At 48.0% G+C, this 21,069-nt stretch overlaps 1 protein-coding gene across 2 annotated transcripts in view; it reads left to right on the forward strand.

Moving 5' to 3' along the window:
* TK2 (thymidine kinase 2, mitochondrial) overlaps nucleotides 1-21,062 on the forward strand; it is a 23,263-nt gene extending 2,201 nt beyond the window's left edge. For both annotated transcript variants that reach the window (XM_012811116.2, XM_023518930.1), the window contains 8 exons: nucleotides 589-663; nucleotides 3,736-3,789; nucleotides 6,342-6,431; nucleotides 8,270-8,343; nucleotides 15,441-15,529; nucleotides 16,097-16,176; nucleotides 18,402-18,482; nucleotides 19,461-21,062. In XM_012811116.2, coding sequence (XP_012666570.1) covers nucleotides 589-663; nucleotides 3,736-3,789; nucleotides 6,342-6,431; nucleotides 8,270-8,343; nucleotides 15,441-15,529; nucleotides 16,097-16,176; nucleotides 18,402-18,482; nucleotides 19,461-19,559 — 642 coding nt within the window. In that variant the 3' untranslated portion in view covers nucleotides 19,560-21,062. The remainder of the gene's footprint in view (nucleotides 1-588; nucleotides 664-3,735; nucleotides 3,790-6,341; nucleotides 6,432-8,269; nucleotides 8,344-15,440; nucleotides 15,530-16,096; nucleotides 16,177-18,401; nucleotides 18,483-19,460) is intronic.
* The last annotated feature ends 7 nt before the right edge of the window (nucleotides 21,063-21,069 follow it).

Consider the following 21,069-nt stretch of genomic DNA (forward strand, 5'->3'; position numbering starts at 1 on the left):
TTGGGAGATAAAAAAGGTTGAAAAACACTGGCCTAGACTTAGGGGCCTCAGGAGTCTGCTTAGTATAGTGGAACCTCTGTAAGATGACCACCCAAGGGACTGTGACAAACTAGTCAACATATGGAGGTGGTCAACATAAGGAACTAGGCCTGCTGTACTGATACATACATATGGTGCATGCCCAGTCTATGAAAATTAGGCCAACTTGAGGTGGTCAGTGGAGGGAGATGATCAACTAGGAGGTTCTACTGTATCTTCCAGTCAGTGACAGAGAGCTTTTTCTCTGTACAGTGTAGTGAATTAGATTCTAGGCAAGCATACCTGTGTATCCTGACCTCAAAGCTATTCATTAGGGTCTGGTTAAGAAGGCAAAGCAGTTATGCCTAAAATCTAATAGTCTGAGAAGCTGAACTAGGGAAGGGTAGAGCTAGACTGGGCAGATACACTGTACATGGTCGAGGTGTTGATAGAGAGGAGGGTCTGGTCTGGAGGCTGACGTCTTGGACTGATCCCTTCCCTAGACATCATTGCCTCATGTTCCCCTAACTGGTTGGTTTTTGGCTCTGATGAGCATTTGTCTTTTGCCAGATCTGTGTCGAGGGCAATATTGCAAGTGGGAAGACGACATGCCTAGAGTTCTTCTCCAACAATCCAGATGTTGAGGTACGGCTTCCATACTGGGTTTGAACTTGAAGGAACCTGAAAATGCCTGATGAGGTATAGACCAGCTCTATCCAGTAGAAACACATACTTGTGGCTCTATCCAGTAGCCACAAGTGCAAGCCACACTTGTGATTTAACATTTCTAATAGCCTTATTCAAAAAAGCAAAAAGCATTTAACACAATCTATCCTAAATATTGTATTGTCATGTGAACATGTAATCCATATAAAAATCATCAATGTGCCATTTTCCATTCTGGTTTTTATACTGAGTCTTTGTAATATTTTACTGGTCTAGTATCCCCTGTCCAAAATGCTTAAAATCAGAAGTATTTTTGTATGTCAGGTTTTTTGTTTGATTTTGGAATATTTGCATATACATAATGAGATGATTTAGGGAGGAGACCCAAGCCTAAACACAAAATTCATTTATGTTTCATATACACCTTATGCGCATAGCCTAAAGGTAATTTTATGTAATATTTTAAAATAATTTTGTGCATGAAACAAAATTTGTGTTAAGTACTTTTATGTGTGGAATTTTCCACTTGTGTCATGTTGACATTCAAAAAGTTTTGGATTTTGGAGCTTTTAGGATTTGGGGGTTTTGGATTAGTGATGACGCTCAAATTGTATATATTTTATACTTCTAGTGTATCTCAATTGGGACTAGTCACCTTTCAAGGTCTCAATGGCTGTGTGCAGTTCACGATCACTATGTTGGATAAAAATAGGGATAGACTGCCTCACGGTCTGGTTAGGAAGAGTCCACATGTGAAAGAAGAAAAGCCAGGCTGTTGAGTAGGACTTGTATGTTACAGCATGATGCTGATATATCAGTGTCCGAATAGGAGTATTACTGTGCACAGCCAATTAATATAATTTCTAGCTCATTTAAAGCCCAGTTACTAATAGTAACCTCACAAAAGTTTAAGAAGCATCTCTACACTAAGACCCTGACCATCTTCCTTACTCTAGATTTTAGTGGTATAATCTATTCATCTTATAGCTTTCTTCTGTAACTACAGATCCTACAATTTCCATACCGATATAGTTATTTCCTTCTTTCCTTCCTTCCTTTCCTGTTTTCACTTCTATTAAAAGTGTATGTGGTTGATAAAAATAATAAACATTATATACAGCCCTTGTGTTCATGTCCCACTGTGTGGGAAAGAGTTACTGTAGCAGCCCTAAGACTGCTGTCCTTAGAAAGATCCCTTGCAAGTTTGGCCCTTGGCTGGCACCTGGAAATTTAGATCTTAACGAGGGCTCCCATCTTTCCTAAATAATAACAGTGGCTCTCTGCTCCCAACACCTGTCCTGAGTGGTATGATGCTTATATTCTCATTGAAGACCTTGGAGCCAGCTTACAGTGCCAACAATAATAGCAACAACAATAGTTAACATCCAATGAGGATATTGTTTACCAGGTACTATGTTAAGGGTTTATCATAGTATCTAACTGATCCTTATAAGAGTAGTCCCTCTGAGGTGGGTCCTGTTATTACCCCAATTACAGATGAGGAAGCAAGCCTCAGCGAGGTGAAGTGGATCATCCAGGGTCATAGAACTCGTATGTGGTGGAGCCAGGTCTCAGCCTAGGCTGTCTGGCTCCAGTGGCCATGCCCTTATTTGATTCTTCGTAGTAGGAAGAGCTTTCCTGGCTTTAGGAAGACCACTCACTCAGTGGTCTTAGATCTCAGCTCAGTGTTCTCTGGCCTCCCCAGCAAGGTTACCCTTCCTGATGTAGAGTCTTCTGGTCCTTCTGTACCTCTCTTTTATCACATTTCTTGGGGTTTGAAAATATGTATTGACTTCTTTGATTACCTGGTTAAGGTCTGCTTTCACTAGTAGGCTTAAAGTTCTACTAAGGCATGGGCTAGAGTGGTTTTGCTTTTGTTGTACCCTCAGGGCTTAGCATGGGCATCTGTTCAATCAATGGTTCAGTGACAATGTTAGGACAGAGCACCTCTGAGCTGGGTCAAGACGCGAGGCTGCCTATGACCCAGCCCCTAGTGGGCTGGAGTGATGCAGCATATGCTACTTAGGGGCTGGGAATATAGTGTGGAAGACCCAGAGAAGGAGAGGGGCAAGGAATAATTCACAGAAGAAAGGATATTTAAACTGGATTTTAAAGGTTGTACAGGGGTTTTCCATATCATGAAAGTTGAAGTGAAGTGGGGTAGGATGTGAATGTAGGGAAGAAGGAACAGTGTGAGCAAAGGCACAGAGGTGTGAAGGGTGGGGTGATTACTCTTCAAGAGTCCCTTGCATTGCCTGTCTTTGGTGTCCTGTCACCTATGGCATCTGTTCACACACACTCTGAAGGTCCCCCAGGTGGAACCAGTCGTGCTCATGATCTTGGCCTCCAAAACACCATTCAAATATTTTCTAGCACATTCTAGCACAGAGTTGGGTTGTCCCAGGTCTGAGTGTCTACACCCTAGATGGAGGCTGTAGAGATGCCCAACAGACATCCTGATCTAAAAGGCACAAGCAGTGCCAGAGGGCAAGAATGCCTCCAAATCTGCGAGATGGGGAGCGTACTAAAGAAATTTGGACTCAGTGGCCTATGGACCCAGTGTGGCATTCAGAGGTAGAAAACAGAGGCAAGTAACCTGCCAGGGTCACGGGCAAGCTCCCAGGTGGGGAAGCTGGACTTCAAGTCCAGCCCTATCTAGCTTCCCTTTGGCTTCTCCCAGCCCCATACCCAGCCTGACATGATGGGCAGGAAGGGCTGGGACAGAAAACACAGAGGAGGGTTGGAGGGCACAAGCCTTGCCCTTAGGAGGCTCCCAGGGCATCCAGAGAGGTGGAGTGTGTCTGTGGATACAAGGACAGATGGAGTTGTTCTGAGGTCATTTCTGGAAGTTACACGAGGAAGCCTTGTCTGGATAGAGCTATGGGTTCACAGAGGGGGTTACTGGGCTATATTGGCCCACCTTGGGCACCCAAATATTTATAATGCCTTTATCTCTCTCTTTTCCTCTAATCTCCTCTTTCTATACTTACACAGTTTCACAAAGCTCAGAACCGAGGAGCAGCAGCCCTCTGATGTTTTCTTTCCTTACAGGTATTAACGGAGCCTGTGCTCAAGTGGAGAAATGTCCGTGGCCATAACCCTCTGGTGAGTGGGTTGTTTCTTGCATGAACCCCAGAGTTCCCCTAAATGCCTGGCACTGATGCCTGAGCCTGAGCATATGTAATATTCCACACACTTGGCTGAGTTGGAGGGCAAGTAGGAATAGGCATGTTGGTGTGCTGAGGTCAAGGACGCCTGAGGCCCACATGGGTGTGCACAGAGCCCAGGGACCTCCCATTAGCTATCCTGAACATGGCCAGCCTCAGCTACCAGGGGTGTCCATCTCTTGCTGCTCATTTCATCCTTGCCTCCAGAAGACACCTAGCAGAATCCAGGTGTCTTCGTGCCTGACTCCTCAGGAGCTAAGTAATCAGGTTCCTTGGGGAACCCCTATTTGGGCTTGCACTTGACAGTGTCTAGTAACAGGGTCTGCATCTGGCGTCTTGCTCATGCTGAAGCCACCTGTCTACTTCCCCAGAGATGGACCTGGAAAGCAGGGGGTATAGTGTGTGACCCCATTCCTTCCCTTTCAGAAAGTTCTGCTCTGGCTGCTTGCAAGAGATGGGTAGAATGAGAGAGGGCTTGAGAAAGGGATATTGGCTCTGGGCTCCCATCCCCTGGTACAGGGATGATTAGTCACGTTTTTCAGGTGAGAAAACTGCAACTTAAATAAATTGCCGGAGTTCACACAGTTGGTAATTGACAGACCTGGATTTGAACCTTTGACTTGGAAGCTGCCCTCTCATTTTAAGCAATACAATTGGCATCCCTTCATGTGGTTCATTAGACTCTGAGTTCTGCTAGGAGCAGTGTGTCTATTTTGTTCATTGTTTACTAGAATATAGGTACTAGCACTTAGTAGGTGCTTGTTCATTCATTTATTCATCCACCCAATTACTTATTGCCTACCTACCATGTGGCAGACACTTCCGGATGCTGTGACAATTCAAATTCAAATGCCCTGTTCTCCTGGGCCTAACATTCCAGCATGTGGAGGTAGAAGACAATTAAATGTATAATATGGTAGGTGACGATAGAAGTCATGAACAAAGCTAAAGCATGGGAAAAGACATTACTTAAATAAGGCAAAACCTCTCATAGTCTTTGAATAAAGAATCCCACGGAGACATGAAAAGAATTTCTCCTCCATGCATGTGGGAGAAGATGGAATGCCAGTTGTTCATGTCTGTGGAACAAAGAAGCCTCAGAAACATTCATGTTCTCTAGAAGCCAGGGAGGAATCAGGGCTTGATCATCAAGTAAGACAACTAAAATTTGGATGTTACGGATGATAGGTGACATTTCACAGGTCGGAATCACAGTCTCAGAAGTCTGACTATCCTTGGTACAAATAGCCTTTTCAATGAGAGATTTATCATAAAAAATACAATAGAATTAGTTACTTTTACATGAGTTTTCACTGTGGACAGAAGAGCAAGATTGATGTTTTGGTGAAAAGTCTCAGTGTATCACTCTATCTGAATTGGTTTTCTCGTGCAGAAAGGCATTTGTTTCTATAGCCCTCAGGGATTCTGCAGAGATTTTCTTTCACCTGCCGTTGGGAAGGAGTCTGCAATTTTCAAGGCAGAGCACTGAAAGAGCATTAGCTTACTCCAAGAGAAAATGGAAAGCAAAAATATGGATAAGAGCAGAATAAGATTATTAGTGAGTGGATAATGGAACAGGAAGTGTTTGTATTTGTGGTGCTGGAGAGTGATTGGCGGGTATTGGGCTTTAGACGGCATGAGTAGGAAGTGTGTCTGTGATAAGGTGCCATGGGAGCAAAGGTTTAACATGGAGTGAGCACTGAAGATGCCTGGAGGAAGAGTATTCAGGCAGAAGGAACAGCAGATGCAAAGGGCCTGAGGTTGGACCATGCCTGGCATGTTTGGGGAACACTAAGGAAACTTGTGTGTTTGGAAGCAGACTGGGCCAGCAAGAGAAAGGTAGGTGATGAGAGAGGATGGAAGGGATTCTTTAGGGCCCCATGGGCCATGGTGTTTAGATTTCATTCTGAAGGCAATGGGAAGCCACTGGAAGGTTTGGAGCAGGGGTGTGACAAGAACAGATTTAGAGGCTAGGCACAGTGACTCACGCCTGCAATCCTAGCTTTCTGGGAGGCATAGGCCGGTGGATCGCTGAGCTTAGAAGTTCAGGACCAGCCTGAGCAAGAGTGAGACCCCCATCTCTACTAAAAATAGCTGGGCATTGTGCCTGTAATCCCAGCTACTAGGGAGGCTGAGGTAGGAGGATTGTTTGAGCCCAAAAGTTTGAGCTATGACACCAAGACACTCTACTCAGGGTGACCGAATGAGACTCTGTCTCAGAAAAAAAGAACAGTTTATATTTCCCAGGGTTACTGAGGCTGCTGGCTAGAGAACAGACTACAGGGGCTCAAAGAACATTTACTGAATGACTGAATCTATATTCCCCTGGGACTCTGTATAGGCTCCTGCTATCTCTGTTACTGGGCTGTCCTAAAATCATGCTGGTGTCTGTCTTTGTCCACATTGTCCTGAGGGCCTGCGTAGGTTTCATGTGAGGGCTTTCCTGCAGGTGCCACTGTGATGTAACATGCTGTGTTCTCCCTTCTGCAGGGTCTGATGTACCGCGATGCCTGTCGATGGGGCCTCACACTGCAGACGTATGTGCAGCTCACCATGCTAGACCAACACACTCGTCCTCAGGTGTGTTTTAGATGCTCCGTTGACACCTTAAACAAAATTTTCTTGAGCATGTGATTGCCAGGAAGGGAAACCTCACAAGGAAGCTGGGCTAGGTCTTTAATGATGTGTGGGCTTCTCTGTCTGGGGTCAAGGTCTCCTGCTCCAGCAGCTCTCTGAGTGCCAGCCTCAGCCAGGGGGGGTCTCTTCATTGCTATTCTAAGCCCACATCTTTATGACCTTACCACTGTTGTATTTAACTCAGTTCTTTTCAAACTGTGGTCTCTGGACCAGCAGCTATAGCAGCACCTAGTACTTGTTAGAAATGAACGTTTTGGGCAGCGCCTGTGGCTCAAAGGAGTAGGGTGCTGGCCCCATATGCTGGAGGTGGTGGGTTCAAACCCAGTCCTGGCCAAAAACTGAAAAAAAAAAAATATAAAAGAAAGAGATGAACATTTTCACAGGATCTGGTTCTTAGTACAGATGCTGGGGACAAAGTATCTGATTGGCTTAGCTTGGGTTAGGTCTCCAGCGCTGGTCCAATCACGTGCTAAGGATAGGATCCCAGGGCACGCACATGGCTGCAGAGGCCTATTCCATCAGTGGAGATGTCATCAGGGACAGAGTCTTTTAGGAGAAAGGGGGTCTGAGGAGATCTGATTGGCACCTTTGGTTCAAAGCTGTAAGCACAACCTAAAATACCAGCTTTAGAAGCTCTGCTCAAAGGAGACAGGGTATCCCTACAGCCAGTTGATAGCCTAGCCAGTGGGCTGGGAGGATAGATCCAGGTCTGGGCACCTATAATTAATAGCTTTTTTCTAAAATCTCTGTTTTTTAAAATTGAAAGATGTGAGCAGACCCTTTTGGAGGAATATGAATTTCTCTCTCCCCAAATATATGTCTAAGTGACACAGATAGGAGGATTTGAAGCGAGCACATTTTTTCTTTGCTAATCCCACTTTTCCTGAGCAGGCACTCAATTGCAAACCTAAATCCTGTCTAATTATTATCTGAATATAAGGGGACATAAGTATACTCTTCTATTGAGGAAATCTACCAACAAGGAAGCAGAGATGGAAAGAGGGATGGAAAAGTTAGGAAAGACGAGCAGAAGGAGAGAGATGGATGAGTGGGGAGCTAGGAGGAGATGGGCAGTGGAGTTGCTAGGAAAGGGAGGATGGAGAACAGAAGGGAAGATGGATGGGAAGGCAGACAGGTAAGGTAAGAGAAGACGAGCCTTGGTTAAGGCTTTGAGTCTGCCTCTGATTTGTTGGCCTAAGTCCCATGGGTACGGGGTTGGGGGCACAGCCAAGTGTCCAGGGTCAGAGCTCCTCCTGCTATCCAGAGGAACTGGACAGAAGGTCATTGTGGAGGGTGTGAGCATCTTATCAGAGAGAAAGGGACAGTGTCAAGTCCTTCTCCCTTCAGTTGCCATGGTAGAGCCCCCAGAATGTCGCCTCCACCCCAGCTTTCTCAGGGCTCTACTTCAGGCATATGATTTCCCCACTTGAGCAAATCCACCCTCTTTAGGTGAATGATAATAATGATCACCACACTTTGCCTCAAGTGGACAGCCCTTGGCAGTTTGCCCAGCACTCGCCCATGTGGTCCTTTCCTCTCCCAAGGAGGAGGCCACTGCTGATGGGCCCTCAGCCCTGGCAGGGTGTGGGTGGCTCAAGGCAGAGAGAGGAATACAGCTTAGCCTGAGGTCAGACATGGCTTCTCCTCAGGCGCTGGCCTCATCCTCCCCACTCTTATATCCAGCGAAGACCCTGAGCAGGGTTAGTAATAGGTGTTTTTCAAGGCTTCCTGACCCCCTCCTCTTCTCCTGAGTCAGCAAATCACTTTTTGTTTTCCTTTAGACGTCACCTGTACGGTTGATGGAGAGGTCGATTCACAGTGCAAGATACATTTTTGTAGAAAACCTGTATAGAAGGTACTGTTGTTTGGACAATTGATAATTTATTCAACCATTAATTTTTCAAAATGAAACTGGAACTTTATTCGATTGACAGATATGGAGTACCTCCTGTATTGTATCCATTATCCATTGTTGTGGTACCATTGGGTAACAAGCAACTACAAATAGACTGGCAGATAGCTACTGGCCAGTCCAGGAAGGGCTCAGCAAGCGTGGTGGGGTGGCTCCTCTCTGTTCTTCTTCTTTTTGAGACAGAGTCTCACTATGTTACCCTCGGTAAAGTGCATCACAGCTCACAGCAACCTCAAACTCTTTGGCTTAAGCAATTCTCTTGCCTCAGCCTCTGAAATAGCTGGGACTACAGGTACCTGCCACAACTCCTGGCTATTTTTTGTTGCAGTTGTCATTGTTGTTTAGCTGGCCTGGGCCAGGTCTGAACCTGCCAGCCTCGGTGTATGTGGCTGGCGCTGTAGCCACTGTGCTACAGGCACCGAGCCACTGTCTCTTCCTCTTGCTTGTCACCCTCCTCCTGGGACCAGCAAACTAGATGATTGAGTTCCTTGTTATTTTTTTTTTCCCCTTGTTATTCTTAATGACTACTTTCTGTTGATTTTCTTTGCAGTATTCAAGACAATCATATGAAATTGTTAATATTTGACCAATTTTGACCTACAAAATTGGCAGTTCCATGTGATTCAACTTAGTATATGTCTAATTGTTTATTGCACACACACACACACACACACCATTTCCCACCACCCTAACTCGACCATAAGCTCCTAAGAGTAGGCTTTGAGTCTGGTTTCCTCATCTAGCTTAGACCCAGCACTAGCACAGAGTGGACGCCTGGTTGACACTTAACTGTTGATGAATGATAGAACCTATAGCCATTCTTTGGTCTCCAGTCCAGCTTTTTCCCCAGGCTGTGACTTTACTGTTTTATACCCTTTCCTTTGATTGGACCCCTGAAAAAGTTTTCTCCTATGGGCTATGGGCCCTCAGCTGCCATGGATCCTTCCCTTGAGCCTGTGTTACCCCCAGAGTCAATGCCTCTGCCCCAGATCCACTCTGAGTATCAGAGCAGTGTTGTGGAGTTGGGGAAGGCAGCCATAGCAAGCTCAGGTCATAGCTTTGTCCTCTTACCTTGGGCTGTTCCTGCAGGGTCTAGCTTGCCCATCCAGCAGGCAACCTTCCCAGTGTTAGAGCCTCAGTTTCACCCAACTGCCTGGGTTTCAGCAGGACACAGGTGTCCAAGGTGTCCATGTGAGGTTTATCCAACCCTTTGCTCTCCTGTGCTCCCTGTTCTTAGCACCTCAGCCAGAGGGAGGGCAGGCAAAAGAGAGGAGAGAAAAGAAAAGGGGAGCTGCTGTCAGGTTTATGCGGTTTTTTTCTTTTTTCTTTTTAACTCTACCGGAAGTAACTTTATGTGATAATTGTTTACTGCTCTGATGAAACTGTAGTGGACCTTGGGCAGAGAGGTGGGATTTCCTATGAATCTTGAGTAGTGGGGCTATGTCTGTCTTTTTTTTTTTTAATATTAAATATCTTCTTTAGAGAGTCTCACTATGTTGCCCACGCAGTGGTTATTCATAAATATAATTATGGTGCACTACAGCCTCCAACTCATGGGCTCAATGGTGCCTCAGCCTACTGAGTAGCAGGGACTAGAGGTGCATCACCACCCCTGGCATATCTGTCTTCTAATCGCAGTCAGCTTGGCCTGTTCTGTATGGTGGTCAGTGGCTCTTTTTGAGTGGGGAGACCTGAGTGGAATGACTGAGGTCAAGAGGAGAGGGTGAGGTGTGGAGTTGGGTAGACCTGGCTTCCATCTTGGCTCTGGAATTTGCTCTTTGTGAGCATGACCAAATTCATGGACTAGCTGCCTTGTTTAGGTCTTATGACCCTTTAGCAGGGTCACTTGGTCTTGCCACTTGGTCTTCATTAAATGTGTCATTTACACCCCATACTCCCACCACCTGTTGGCTGCCCAGCACCAGGTAGATTTCAGGAGCCATTTGTCTGTGCTTGTCCCAGGTCCCAGCTCCTCCTGATGTCCATGGACTTTGGTAGCTCACACTCATAGTCTTGTGTTACTACACTACCCAAGCTCTGTGGCTCTGTGGCATCAGTCCAGATAACATGGGTCTTGCCCTGGGCCATTTTGTGGGTAGTATAGGAAGAGAATATTGTTTTAATTTTTTAAGCTCTTTTCCTGTCCTGGTGTCTCCCCATGGCTCTCCCAGAATATGTGACATCTGTGGTTAGGACTTCTATGGGACAAGGAACCACAGAGGAAATTTGCGGTGTCCTTGTTTCTGTTCCTGGGATCTAGTTGTTCAAGTTCATACAGCTCCAAGGCGGCATAAACCAGGCGTCCTCAAACTATGGCCTGCGGGCCACATGCAGCCAGCCTAGGACATTTATCTGGCCTGCCGGGTGTTTTTGCCGCCACTGCCTGTTCTGCTTAGCAGCCGACTCGTCCTGGGCCCACAGTCTGGCCCTCTAACAGTGAGGGACCGTGAACTGGCCCCCTGTTTAAAAAGTTTGAGGACCCCTGGCATAGTCTCTCTGGAAGACCTTGTTGGAACTTTAAGACCCATCACAGGTATCACTCAATGAAGCCCAAGCCTGTCATCTGGCGTGTGGCCTTGGGTACTCCAGAGGCTGCTGGGGGCACTGTGGCATGCTTGGGGACAAGCGATCCCCCACAGTCTCCAGGGAGATGGGAGAGGGCACTGCTCCTCAAACCCTTTCACTGGAGCTCCCTGAAGGCGGAGGAAAGCCCTCACAGGCACTGCCTCCCTCAGCTTGGCCTCCCAGCCCCTGTGCCAAAAGCTTCCACCTGCCAATAACCCAGACATTTCTTGAAGTCTCTTCTTTTATCTTAGAATTCATTGGATTTTACATTCTACTCCATAATATGCTCTTCTGTGTCTATCTAAAAATGGTTTACATGATAGCTTTAGGGAAAATGAAATGGATGGCCCTGTAGTAAACACTGTACTTAGTATTGCCTTGGAGTATCCCTCCCTCAGAGCCCCCAGGTTCGGGGGCGGGGGCAGAGAACCACGTGACAGGGATGTTGAGAAGCACCTTCCCAAGGCAGGTGTTTCACTTGTGAACTGGACCAGCTTATGTGTACCCTAGAAATTAGGCCATTTTCTCATGTGGTTGAGGGACTGGGCAGGGACCACTGGACAGAAGCTGTGTTTATTGTCTGACCCTATTTGGCAGATGGGGACCTGAGGAGGGATTATAAAGCCAGGGTTCCTTCCCAGCTGGGGAGGAAACGAACCGTGGGAGGGGTTAGTTGCACCCGGCTCTGTGGGTAAGCAATGAATGAGGAAGTGGCAAGAGACATCTTAGATTTCACTCAGGAAGGCCACATGCTTGGGGGCTTTTTGGACACCCTGAAAGCTAAGAATCCTGAGGTGCTGGCCCCAGGGGGAAATTGCCCCTTGCACCAGGCCGCACCGCAGGCATCTCCTACAGCCACCTGTGCATCTTGCCAACATGCAGACTCTGTTTCAGTAAGGCTAGGGTGGGGCTCCACTGTCTGCATGTCTAGTAAGGCCCCGGTGAGGCCACGCTCCTGATGGTCAGAGATTCATAGGGAGGAATAAGGCATAGAGAAGCCAGCAGCCAGGTGGCCCACAGGGAGCCATCTGTCCTACACCTTGGCCCTTCTTCCCTGAGGTTCTACCTGGTGGCTTCCTTGGAGCCTCCCTGGACCTTTGGAAGATGTGAAGATAAGAGCACAGTCTTCAGGGCCACAGGAAGGTTCTGCACAGCGCAGGATTTCCTGTTTCCGGCACCTGGCCTGAGGCTTCTTCATTTTATATTTGTTGTTTCAGATTTGGGTTGTTGGGGGTTTTGGTTCCCACCGGCAGGGAGTTCAGCCAGGTACTAGGAGCCACATGATGGTGTGTGGGGGCGTCACCTCCCAGCCTGGGGGCTTGTTTATCCTCACATCCTGGGATGCTCAAGGAAAAAGCTTCCTAACACGCCATGATGGGGAACCCTTTTACAAGGTGGAGGGCATCTTGCTGCAGCCCTTTCAGGACTGGGGCGGGTCTTTTTCTTAGAAGCCCTTGTAGCTGTGGTCTGGGATCTGGGGCAACCTGGACTGAAGGCAATGTGGCAGTCACAACCTTGCTGTCTACAGTTGCAGGCTCAGGTTCACAGGAAAGCCCACATTCTTGAATTCTCCATCTCCCTGAAGAGTGACCTTGGGCCTTGAACAAGTGAAGAGCTCAGTGGGGAGAAGCCCACTTCCTCTGGCCCTCCCAGGCCACTGTGAGGTTGGGGTGGGCAGAATGTAAGTGCAGTTATGCCACTGAGACTTTGAGAGGGTTGTGTTAATTGCTGAAGAGGAAGATTCTGGTTACACAATGTCCTTAAAGACAGGAACTTCTGTGGGATGGGCACCTGGCTGGCATGAAAAGCTGAAGGCGGTGAGTAAGAATTACGTAGCTAAAGAGGCCACATAAGCAATTGTGTGGTCCAGGTCCTGTGGGCTGACTAATTGAATGCACAGGTTGTACAAGATTGCCGGGTTGCTCTTTCTAAGAATAACAGTAAAGGAATTGAGTGGGGCTCAGCTGGGGTGGTGGCCTCTGACTCACCTGCAGCTGGTGGTCAGGGGCATTGATTATGACCTAGTGTTTAGAACAATAAGCTTATCCTCTCCTTCCCTGACTGGCCCTGGTCTAGACCGAGGACTCACAGCCTGCGTCATGAGCCTGAAGCCTGGGGCATTCCTCAAGCTCAGGCCAGAGAGACCTGGAGTTGATCTAGGATAGCCCTGTGGTTGATAGGGCAGACCGATGCTGCAATAGAGATCATGTGGATTTGAGGGCCATAGAGAGCCCGGTGGGAGCCCCTATCCAGACAGACTTGAGCTTAACTTCTCCCAGCCTCAGTTTTCCTCATCTATAAAGTGGGACTAAAACTGACCCTAGAAGATCTTATGAAAACAAAGGGAAATAATATATGCAAGGCAGCTGGTATCTGAGTGTGAGACTCCTGTTCTAATCCATCCTGTGCAAACTAGGGTCTCTCTGGCCCTCAGGGGGCATGTTGTAGCAAATTTTGCCAAACAGAGCAGTCAGCAGGACTCATGTGGACGCAAGACCTAGGTCTGGCCACCTCTGGTGTCAGGGAGGGTACTGTGAAGCCCCCTTTGTCCACGGCTGGTGACTCACACAGTTGGATTTGCTATAGAGAGGCAGGGGCTGTTGGGGGTGTGGGGAGCCCTGTGGCTGAGGCAGATGTGGGAGGAGCCAGGTAGAGTTTCTAGGAGGAAAACAAATGTGGTCACAACAGTACCCGCTGTGCCCAACGTCTCTCAGAATCTTGGAGACCAGGCTTGTTTCCAGAAGTGAGGTGGTCATTGGTTCTCTCGCAGATTGGATTGGTTTAAGCTGGTGGCTGTGGCCTTGCTTCTCTGTTTTCCTACTCTGGGTCTTTCTACATCCTCAGTATGATTCCTGTACTTGCTGGGCAGAGTGAGTGTGGGTATCTTGCCCGTAGGCTCTTTCCCGGGTGTGAGGAAGCAGCTTCTCCATACATGCCTGTGAACCTCCCTCAGGCCTCCCTGGTCCAGACTAGGCCCCTGGTGGGGAGAGCCCTGTGCAAGTGGCTCAGTGTGGCTTCTGAACCCTTCTGAACCCATCAAGCTTGGGGTGGGCTCAGGTTTCCCTGAAGCACTTAGGCCCCCGGGATGGACTCTGAATGGGTACTTTAAGAAGGAGATTAAAGGAAAAAATAACTGTCCCTGCAAATGCCCTTCTCACCCCTGCTGTGCTCTCGGGCACCCTGCTCTCTCCTGCTTTCTCCCAGGCTTTGCTGAGGGCGTCATGGTGGGCATGGGGATGAAGGGAGAATGTCCCTTTCTATTTGGTGGCCATCCTCTGTCTGTTCCCTGTTCCCTTCCTCACAGGAAAGTGAGGAAGTAAACCTCAAAGTAAACCCATAGGAAAGCCAGGAATAGACACCAGGTTTCTCCTTTACTCTGGGGCTTTTTCTTCCTTTTGTTTTTTTTTTTTTTAAAGTTAACATTTAAAATAGGTAGTAATGCTCCCCACCCCTCACTCCTGATTTGACAACAAATATGTTGTTAAAATTTGGAAAATACAAAAAAGTATCAAGAAAAAAATAAAAGCCCCCCCATAGTCCTGCAGCCCATAGCAAAACACTGTTCACATTTTTGTGTTTTCTTTCCAGCCTTTTCAAGACATGTAGATGAATACTTTGGAAAATATGGTTGAGGGCGACGCCTGTAGCTCAGTGAGTAGGGCACCGGCCCCATATACTGAGGGTGGTGGGTTCAAACCTAGCCCTGGCCAAACTGCAACAACAACAAAAATAGCCAGATGTTGTAGCGGGCGCCTGTGGTCCCAGCTACTCGGGAGGCTGAGGCAAGAGAATTGCCTAAGTCCAAGAACTGGAGATTACTGTGAGCTGTGACTCCATGGCACTCTACGGAGGGCGATAAAGTGAGACTGTCTCTAAAAAAAAAAAAAAATGGTTAAGGTGATACAGTGTTATACAAAGTTTTATATCCTGCTGTCTTCATGTAACGTTAGGTTATGAGCATTTCCATGTCATTACATATCTTTCCATGTCTTTTACAGTGTCTTTCAGTTGCTGCATGCTTTTCTGTTGGATAGGTATAACAAGATTTGGTTTTTCTTTTTTCATTATTTTTAAACAGTGCTCCAGTGAACATCCATGATTATTTTCACAAAATAAATTTCTAGAAGTGAATTTGGTTTGCTTATCCATTTCCCAACCTGAATGCTGGGTCTGTTTGCAGGGAACAAGCTTTGAAGTCCCTTTCTCTGCCAGGAATTTAGATTCCAAATGAATTCTCCCATTGTTCAGTGCTGTGGCTCCTCTTGCATCATACCAGGAACCATCCCCTAGCGGGGAGGCCTGGAATGCTCAAGGTCCTTGTCATCATTATGTGTCTGATATTGCATGGATTACATTATCCTGTGTGCTCTTGGTGACTCCTTTCGATGAAAGCCATCTCCAGATCCTTTTAGGAGAATGGCACAGCCCAGGAACTTTCTCTTGTGTGAGTAAAATCCTTACTATTCTCGTTGCAGCGGGAAGATGCCCGAAGTGGACTACGTCATTCTGTCGGAATGGTTTGACTGGATTGTGCAAAACATCGACCTGTCCATTCACTTGATAGGTGAGACCTTCCCTCCCTGGGCTCTTGCCTCAGTCCAAACAGGCTATGCCTGGCTGGGTCTCCAACTCTCAGGGGCAGCCGGTAGAGCTCTTGCCATCAGGGATTCCTTCTCCACCTCAACTCAGCCTTCTCCCCAAGGGCAGACAGAATTTGGGGCTTCTGATTCTTCATGGAGAAAAACCCTGGCTGTCATTCCTTAAGCTGCCTTCCCTGGGTCAGCTGTTTTCCAACCCAAATCTGTTCTGATTTGATGATTTTTCTAGTTTGTAAGGGAGGGGGAGGGACAGAGCCTGGACATTCAATGAGCCCCTGAGCTCTCCATACATCATTTAGGCCCATGATGACCCCGTGGGGCTGATGACATGAAGGATGAGGGTCAGGTTGCCCATTTGGCCACACAGGGGGCCAGTGGTCAAGCTGAAAGCTGGCTTAACTGTCTCTCCTGCTCACCATGCTGTGGCAGATGGTAGCCCATCCCATGCCCACATGCTTGCCCTCTTTGCTATTTGGCCTTGGCTTCCAAGCCTTGAATAGAACAATAAGAATCACGTGCTTTTTTAACCTCAGTTTATCTCCAGACCACCCCTGAGACTTGTTACCAGAGGTTGAAGAGAAGATGCAGGGAGGAAGAGAAGGTCATTCCACTGGTGAGAGGCCTCTTTGACTTGCTTAAAGATAAACCCAGAAACCCCTCTGTCACAACCTGCCTTCCTGTCCCTGCCCCAAGTACTCTGAGATCATTGTGCCCCAGTCTGCAGAGAGACAAGCAGGAACTGGGCTTGTGGCAGGGTGAACTCTGACTTCCTTTACGGTAGAGACGTGATGTGGGTGTCCAGATCTGCCTCCCTTCCTATGGCCCCCGACTCTGGATTCAGCACCCCGATGTTCAGAAATATCCTCTCCTATCCCTTTCCCCTCCCTTCCTTGCTGCCTCTCCCTGTCTGTACACCAGGCTTGTCTGTCCCACCTGCTGAAGATGGCTTGGCTATATCTATGCTCTGGATTCTTAGTAGGGTAGGAGAACCCCCAGTGCTGAGCACAGTACTGTTTGCCAGGAGGGAGACCTGTCCTTCTGGGTCTGGCTCAGGCTCAGGCCACAGAGATTCTAATGGGGACTGTTGCAACAGGCCTAGACTATTCTCCTTGCCCTGGTCCTTCACTCCCCATGTCTCACTCCAAAATCCAACCTTCAGGATTGCTGATATTTCCAATGCCGGGCCCCACTCGTGTAGTTTCCCAGCCCAGCCTCACTGCTGTCTAGGATGAAGATTCTGTTTTGTAGCCTGACATATGAGGTCCCATGTGACCCAACCCCAACTGTCTCCCTGGCATTCTCCTCCTATTCCCTGCCTTCAGTGTTCTGACCATGAGGAACTAATAGCTGCACACATACCCACACACACCATGCACAAATGCTTCTCTGCACAGTGGTTTTCTTTGCCTTTAAAAATTAGCTTAAAAAAAAATTAGCTTAGATGCCACCTCCTCCTGGAAGCCTTCCCTGACCTTCCCTCCATTGTTGACACTATTTGTTTATGCCTTTGTTTTTTTATCCCTCACTAGTGTGAGCTTTTTAAAATCCAATCTTATTCTCTCTGTGTCCTCAGTTTGTGTCCCAGGGCCTGGTACCTAGTAATTGCTCCATTGACATTGAATTGAATGCCCCATGTGAGAAGTTGCTGTTGGAGGTACACAGAGGCTGGGCAAGCATTTAGTGGGACATCTTGGGCCTCTAAGCTCAGGATGGGCTGGACTAGGGACTCTGGAAGGCCTGTCTGACTTCTGAGGCCTTGCCCAGCCTTATTTTGCCCTAATGCCAGCAAGGTACATTCTAGCCATGGAGGCCTGGACCTTGGTCTAGGCAGCTCCTTTGAAATCCTGGAGACAGGAGTAATTGGAAGATGGAGTACAATGGAGCAGGGGCCAGGCTGGACCATGCTGTGAGGGGGCACATGAACTCTGTGCAGTGATGCAGATGTTCCCAAGAAATATCAAGTCTGGAGTCCAGCCATTATTCAAGCCGTTGTCTTATCAGTTTTGACAACATGGGACAAACCTGGCTCCTGTTGCCGAATGAGAGCTTGGTGGTGGCTGAAAAGGCAGCCATGTGGGAGCCCCTGGGGAGGGCGAGTAGGATGCTACACCAAGAGGTGTTTGGGGGCCACGTGGGAGGGAGCGTGAGCTTCTACTGCTGCTCAGGGTGTGGGCACTGGGGCTTGGGAGAGAGGCCATGCCCTGTCTCCTGGTCTCTGCCTCACAGGCTGCATGCAGCTGATGATATTCATGGTTTTGAGGAGCCACAGAAGTGGCAAGGGGTGAGCGTTACAATCCTCTTGGTAGCAAGACAGGGGAGGGTTTCCAGGGTGTCCAACCTTTTGGCTTTTCTTCACTGCATTAGAAGAAGAGTTGTCTTGGGTCACACATTAGATACACAAACACTAATAAAAACTGATGAGCAAAAAACCCCAAAACTGCATGTGGCCCCAGGTTGGACACCCCTGGTTAGAGGCTGCCCTGGGTTGGGACACCTGGCCATGGGGTCACCATGGAAGAACTGGGGCCCTGCTGTTGGAGAAGTAGCAGGAAATGGGAGAAGCTAGGAATGGGTCCTGCCTTTGACTTGACTTTGACTCAGTAATGCCCAGTAGAGGGGAGTAAGGTGGCTAGTGATGGTGACCGTTAGATTGTCTGGGTGGCCAGCATAGGGTGCAGCTGGTCTACGATAGCCCACCTGAGCTAGGTTGGCTATTGCAGGGTTCCTTTGTCCAAGTCACTATCCCATGGTCATTGACAACTTTTCTCCACTTGCCTAAGACCCTTAGTGGGAGGGGTCTGCTCTCCTCCTGCTCCCAACAGCTTGTCTCCCTGGCAGGAGTACCTGGGTGCTATTCACCACCTCTACGAGGAGTGGCTGATAAAAGGAAACCTGTTCCCTGTGCCAGCCCCTGTTCTGGTAAGTCAGTCTCCCTCACAGGGTGGGAGACTTTTCTAGGAGTGACCCAGGGAATGTCAGCCAGCCCGCACACAGAGGAGGGCCTGGTCCTTCAGAGTTTGAGCATTTAGAAGGAGGGAGGTGGGAAGGCTGGTAGCAGGTTTCCTCTGTCAGTCCCTGTTTCTGGATTGAGTCTCACAGAGAGTTGGACAGACCCCAGAGAAGGAGATCTGTCCCGGTGCCATCACACCTGGTAGTGGCAGTAACATCACTTGTCTGGCATCCTTAGCAAAAGAGTGCTGTAGATGTCCAAAGCCTACAGACCTAGCTTTTGGTTTTAATCACTTGGGATGGTGGTGCATCTGATGTGACCTTCCTGCTCCAGAGGAAGACACAGACCCTCCTTTCACCTTTTCTTGGTGACTTAGGTCATCAGAGAAGCATCTTTGCTGGTCTGGCCTGTCACACAGTGACACCTCAGGAGGGGCTGAGTTGTGTGGGACTATTTGCCCAGATGAAATGTCTTTGAGTTCCTGTGTTTGCTTTTTATAGTGACCCTATTTCTTTCATTTCTGATATTGATGGGTCTGTCCCTGTTAGTATCTCTTCACTTCCCCATCTTCTTGTTTTCTGTTCCCAGAGTTCTTTAGGGAGGCACTAGGACTCCCAAAGTGCTAGAACTATAGGTGTGAGCCACTTTGCCTGGGCTACAGTGGATTTTTAATGAAGTTTATTTTTCCTCCTTTGTTATAAAAAAATTAGAGAATATAAATTGATGCAAAAAAAATTATGCATAAGTTTATAACAGATGACTGCAGTGGGTTCTTCAGTGAAAATCTCAATGGGAATGTAGATTGCCCTAGAACTGGGAGCCATTTGGCTTTAAGCTTCCTTTTGATCTACCTGCAACCTTTTGTGCCTGCCCTGTTTTGTCCTCTGTCACTTCATCTGTCATGCCAAGTTCTGTGCAGCCCTGTAACCTGTGTGTTTAATTTCTAGGTGATTGAGGCTGACCACCACATGGAGAAAATGTTAGAACTCTTTGAAGAAAACCGGGACCAGATATTAACGCCAGAGTATCGGAAGCATGGCCCATAGGACGGGAAAGGTCTAGAGATCATGCTGGAAAAATGACTGCAGCTGCCAAGTTAGCCATTGGGAACAATTTGGAAAAATCCACTCTTCGGAGGGCTTTTTCTCTGGCCAGATTTATTTCCCTAATTGCCTTTCCTCCTTTGCCAGCGTCTTCATCATGGGTAAATGACAAATGGGACCAATGGGATGGTTGTGCTCTTGGTGTTTGCAGCCTTTTATTCCCCCTGGCACTTCTCCTAGCGGCTTCTCACCATTGGGTCCCTCTAATGAATCCATTAGGAAAGGGCACCCTTTGGGTGCCCGACATCACTCTGCGCTCCATATACAAATCACCTCACTCTTCGGACCACTCAGGAGGATGAGGTAGTAGTCTTATATCCAGGTGAGAAATCTGAAGTTCAGAGAGGTTAAGGGACTCCCGGGGTCATGCAGCCCCTGTGCAGTTCAGCTGGCACCATTCAGACTTTGGACCAACTCCAGAACTTTTCCCCCATGTAGCATCCCCCTGTGGGCTGTCCCCCTACCCTGCCTTTTCCTGTAGATGCCATCTGTGTTTGTGGGAAGAGCTGGCAGTGTGTGGAGCCAGTATCTTTTCTCAATACCGAGCAATTCTCAAGGACAATAAGCATTTCTAGACTTCACCAAAATTGTACTGTCTGGCTAGAGTCCAGTATTCAGTGTTTCCCAGCGTGAGGCCGCTACAGCGTCTATCACTTTGTCATCTGGACGTTGACAACCTCAGGAGAATCACACATTGGCTCCTGAATGTTGCTCAGTCTCCTTGGTGATGGAGGGTCTGCTTGAACTGCTGCTAGTTCCATGTCAGGGGAGTAGCTGGTGGTGCCTGGCTCGTTTGCTTGGCACTATGCTGGGGAGGGGCAGCCAGCCCTGGCTTCTAGGGCTCCCTTATTCCCTTACATTCTTGCTGAGGAGCTTTACTCTTGGAATTACTTCAGGTTTTTGGCCCAGAGGGAGAGACACAAATGGCCTTAAGTCTTTTTGAAATGTTTTTCCATCTAAGGGGACGTCTCAGGCATAAAGCATGAAACCATCTTTATTGGTTCAGAAAATATCTGCTTTGCTCAGCTGTCTCCTGAATCAAGTAGGAAGCAAGAGAAAGGAAGAACATTCCCTTTGGGAACAGTGTGGACAGGAAAGTCGAGGTTTGCAAGCAAAGGCTCTTAAAGCTTTGCCAGTTTAGAGGTGGGCAGAGAGAGCGTCAGGAAGACTGGCTGCAAACCCAGGGAGGGATTTATGGTGAGCTCCGGAGAAACAGGATAAGGCCTCTCACAGTAGTACTTAACTGTGAATGAAGGTGCCAAGGCCACTCCCAAGGTTCTGGGTGTGAGCACCTGTGCATGCAATGCCCTGACTTTTAACAGGTGCCAGGGGCCCTGATGGGCCAGTCCCAGAGAGCCTGCTGACAGGTTATGGGCCCTAGCTCCTGGCCTCTCCTGTTCAGACCAATTCTTAGGCCATGTAGGCAGGAGAAGGGGCAGTGGTCAAGTGGGGG

Source organism: Otolemur garnettii, unplaced genomic scaffold (assembly GCF_000181295.1).
Source record: "Otolemur garnettii isolate 467f Iridium unplaced genomic scaffold, OtoGar3 scaffold00151, whole genome shotgun sequence".
NCBI classification, from domain to species: domain Eukaryota; kingdom Metazoa; phylum Chordata; class Mammalia; order Primates; family Galagidae; genus Otolemur; species Otolemur garnettii.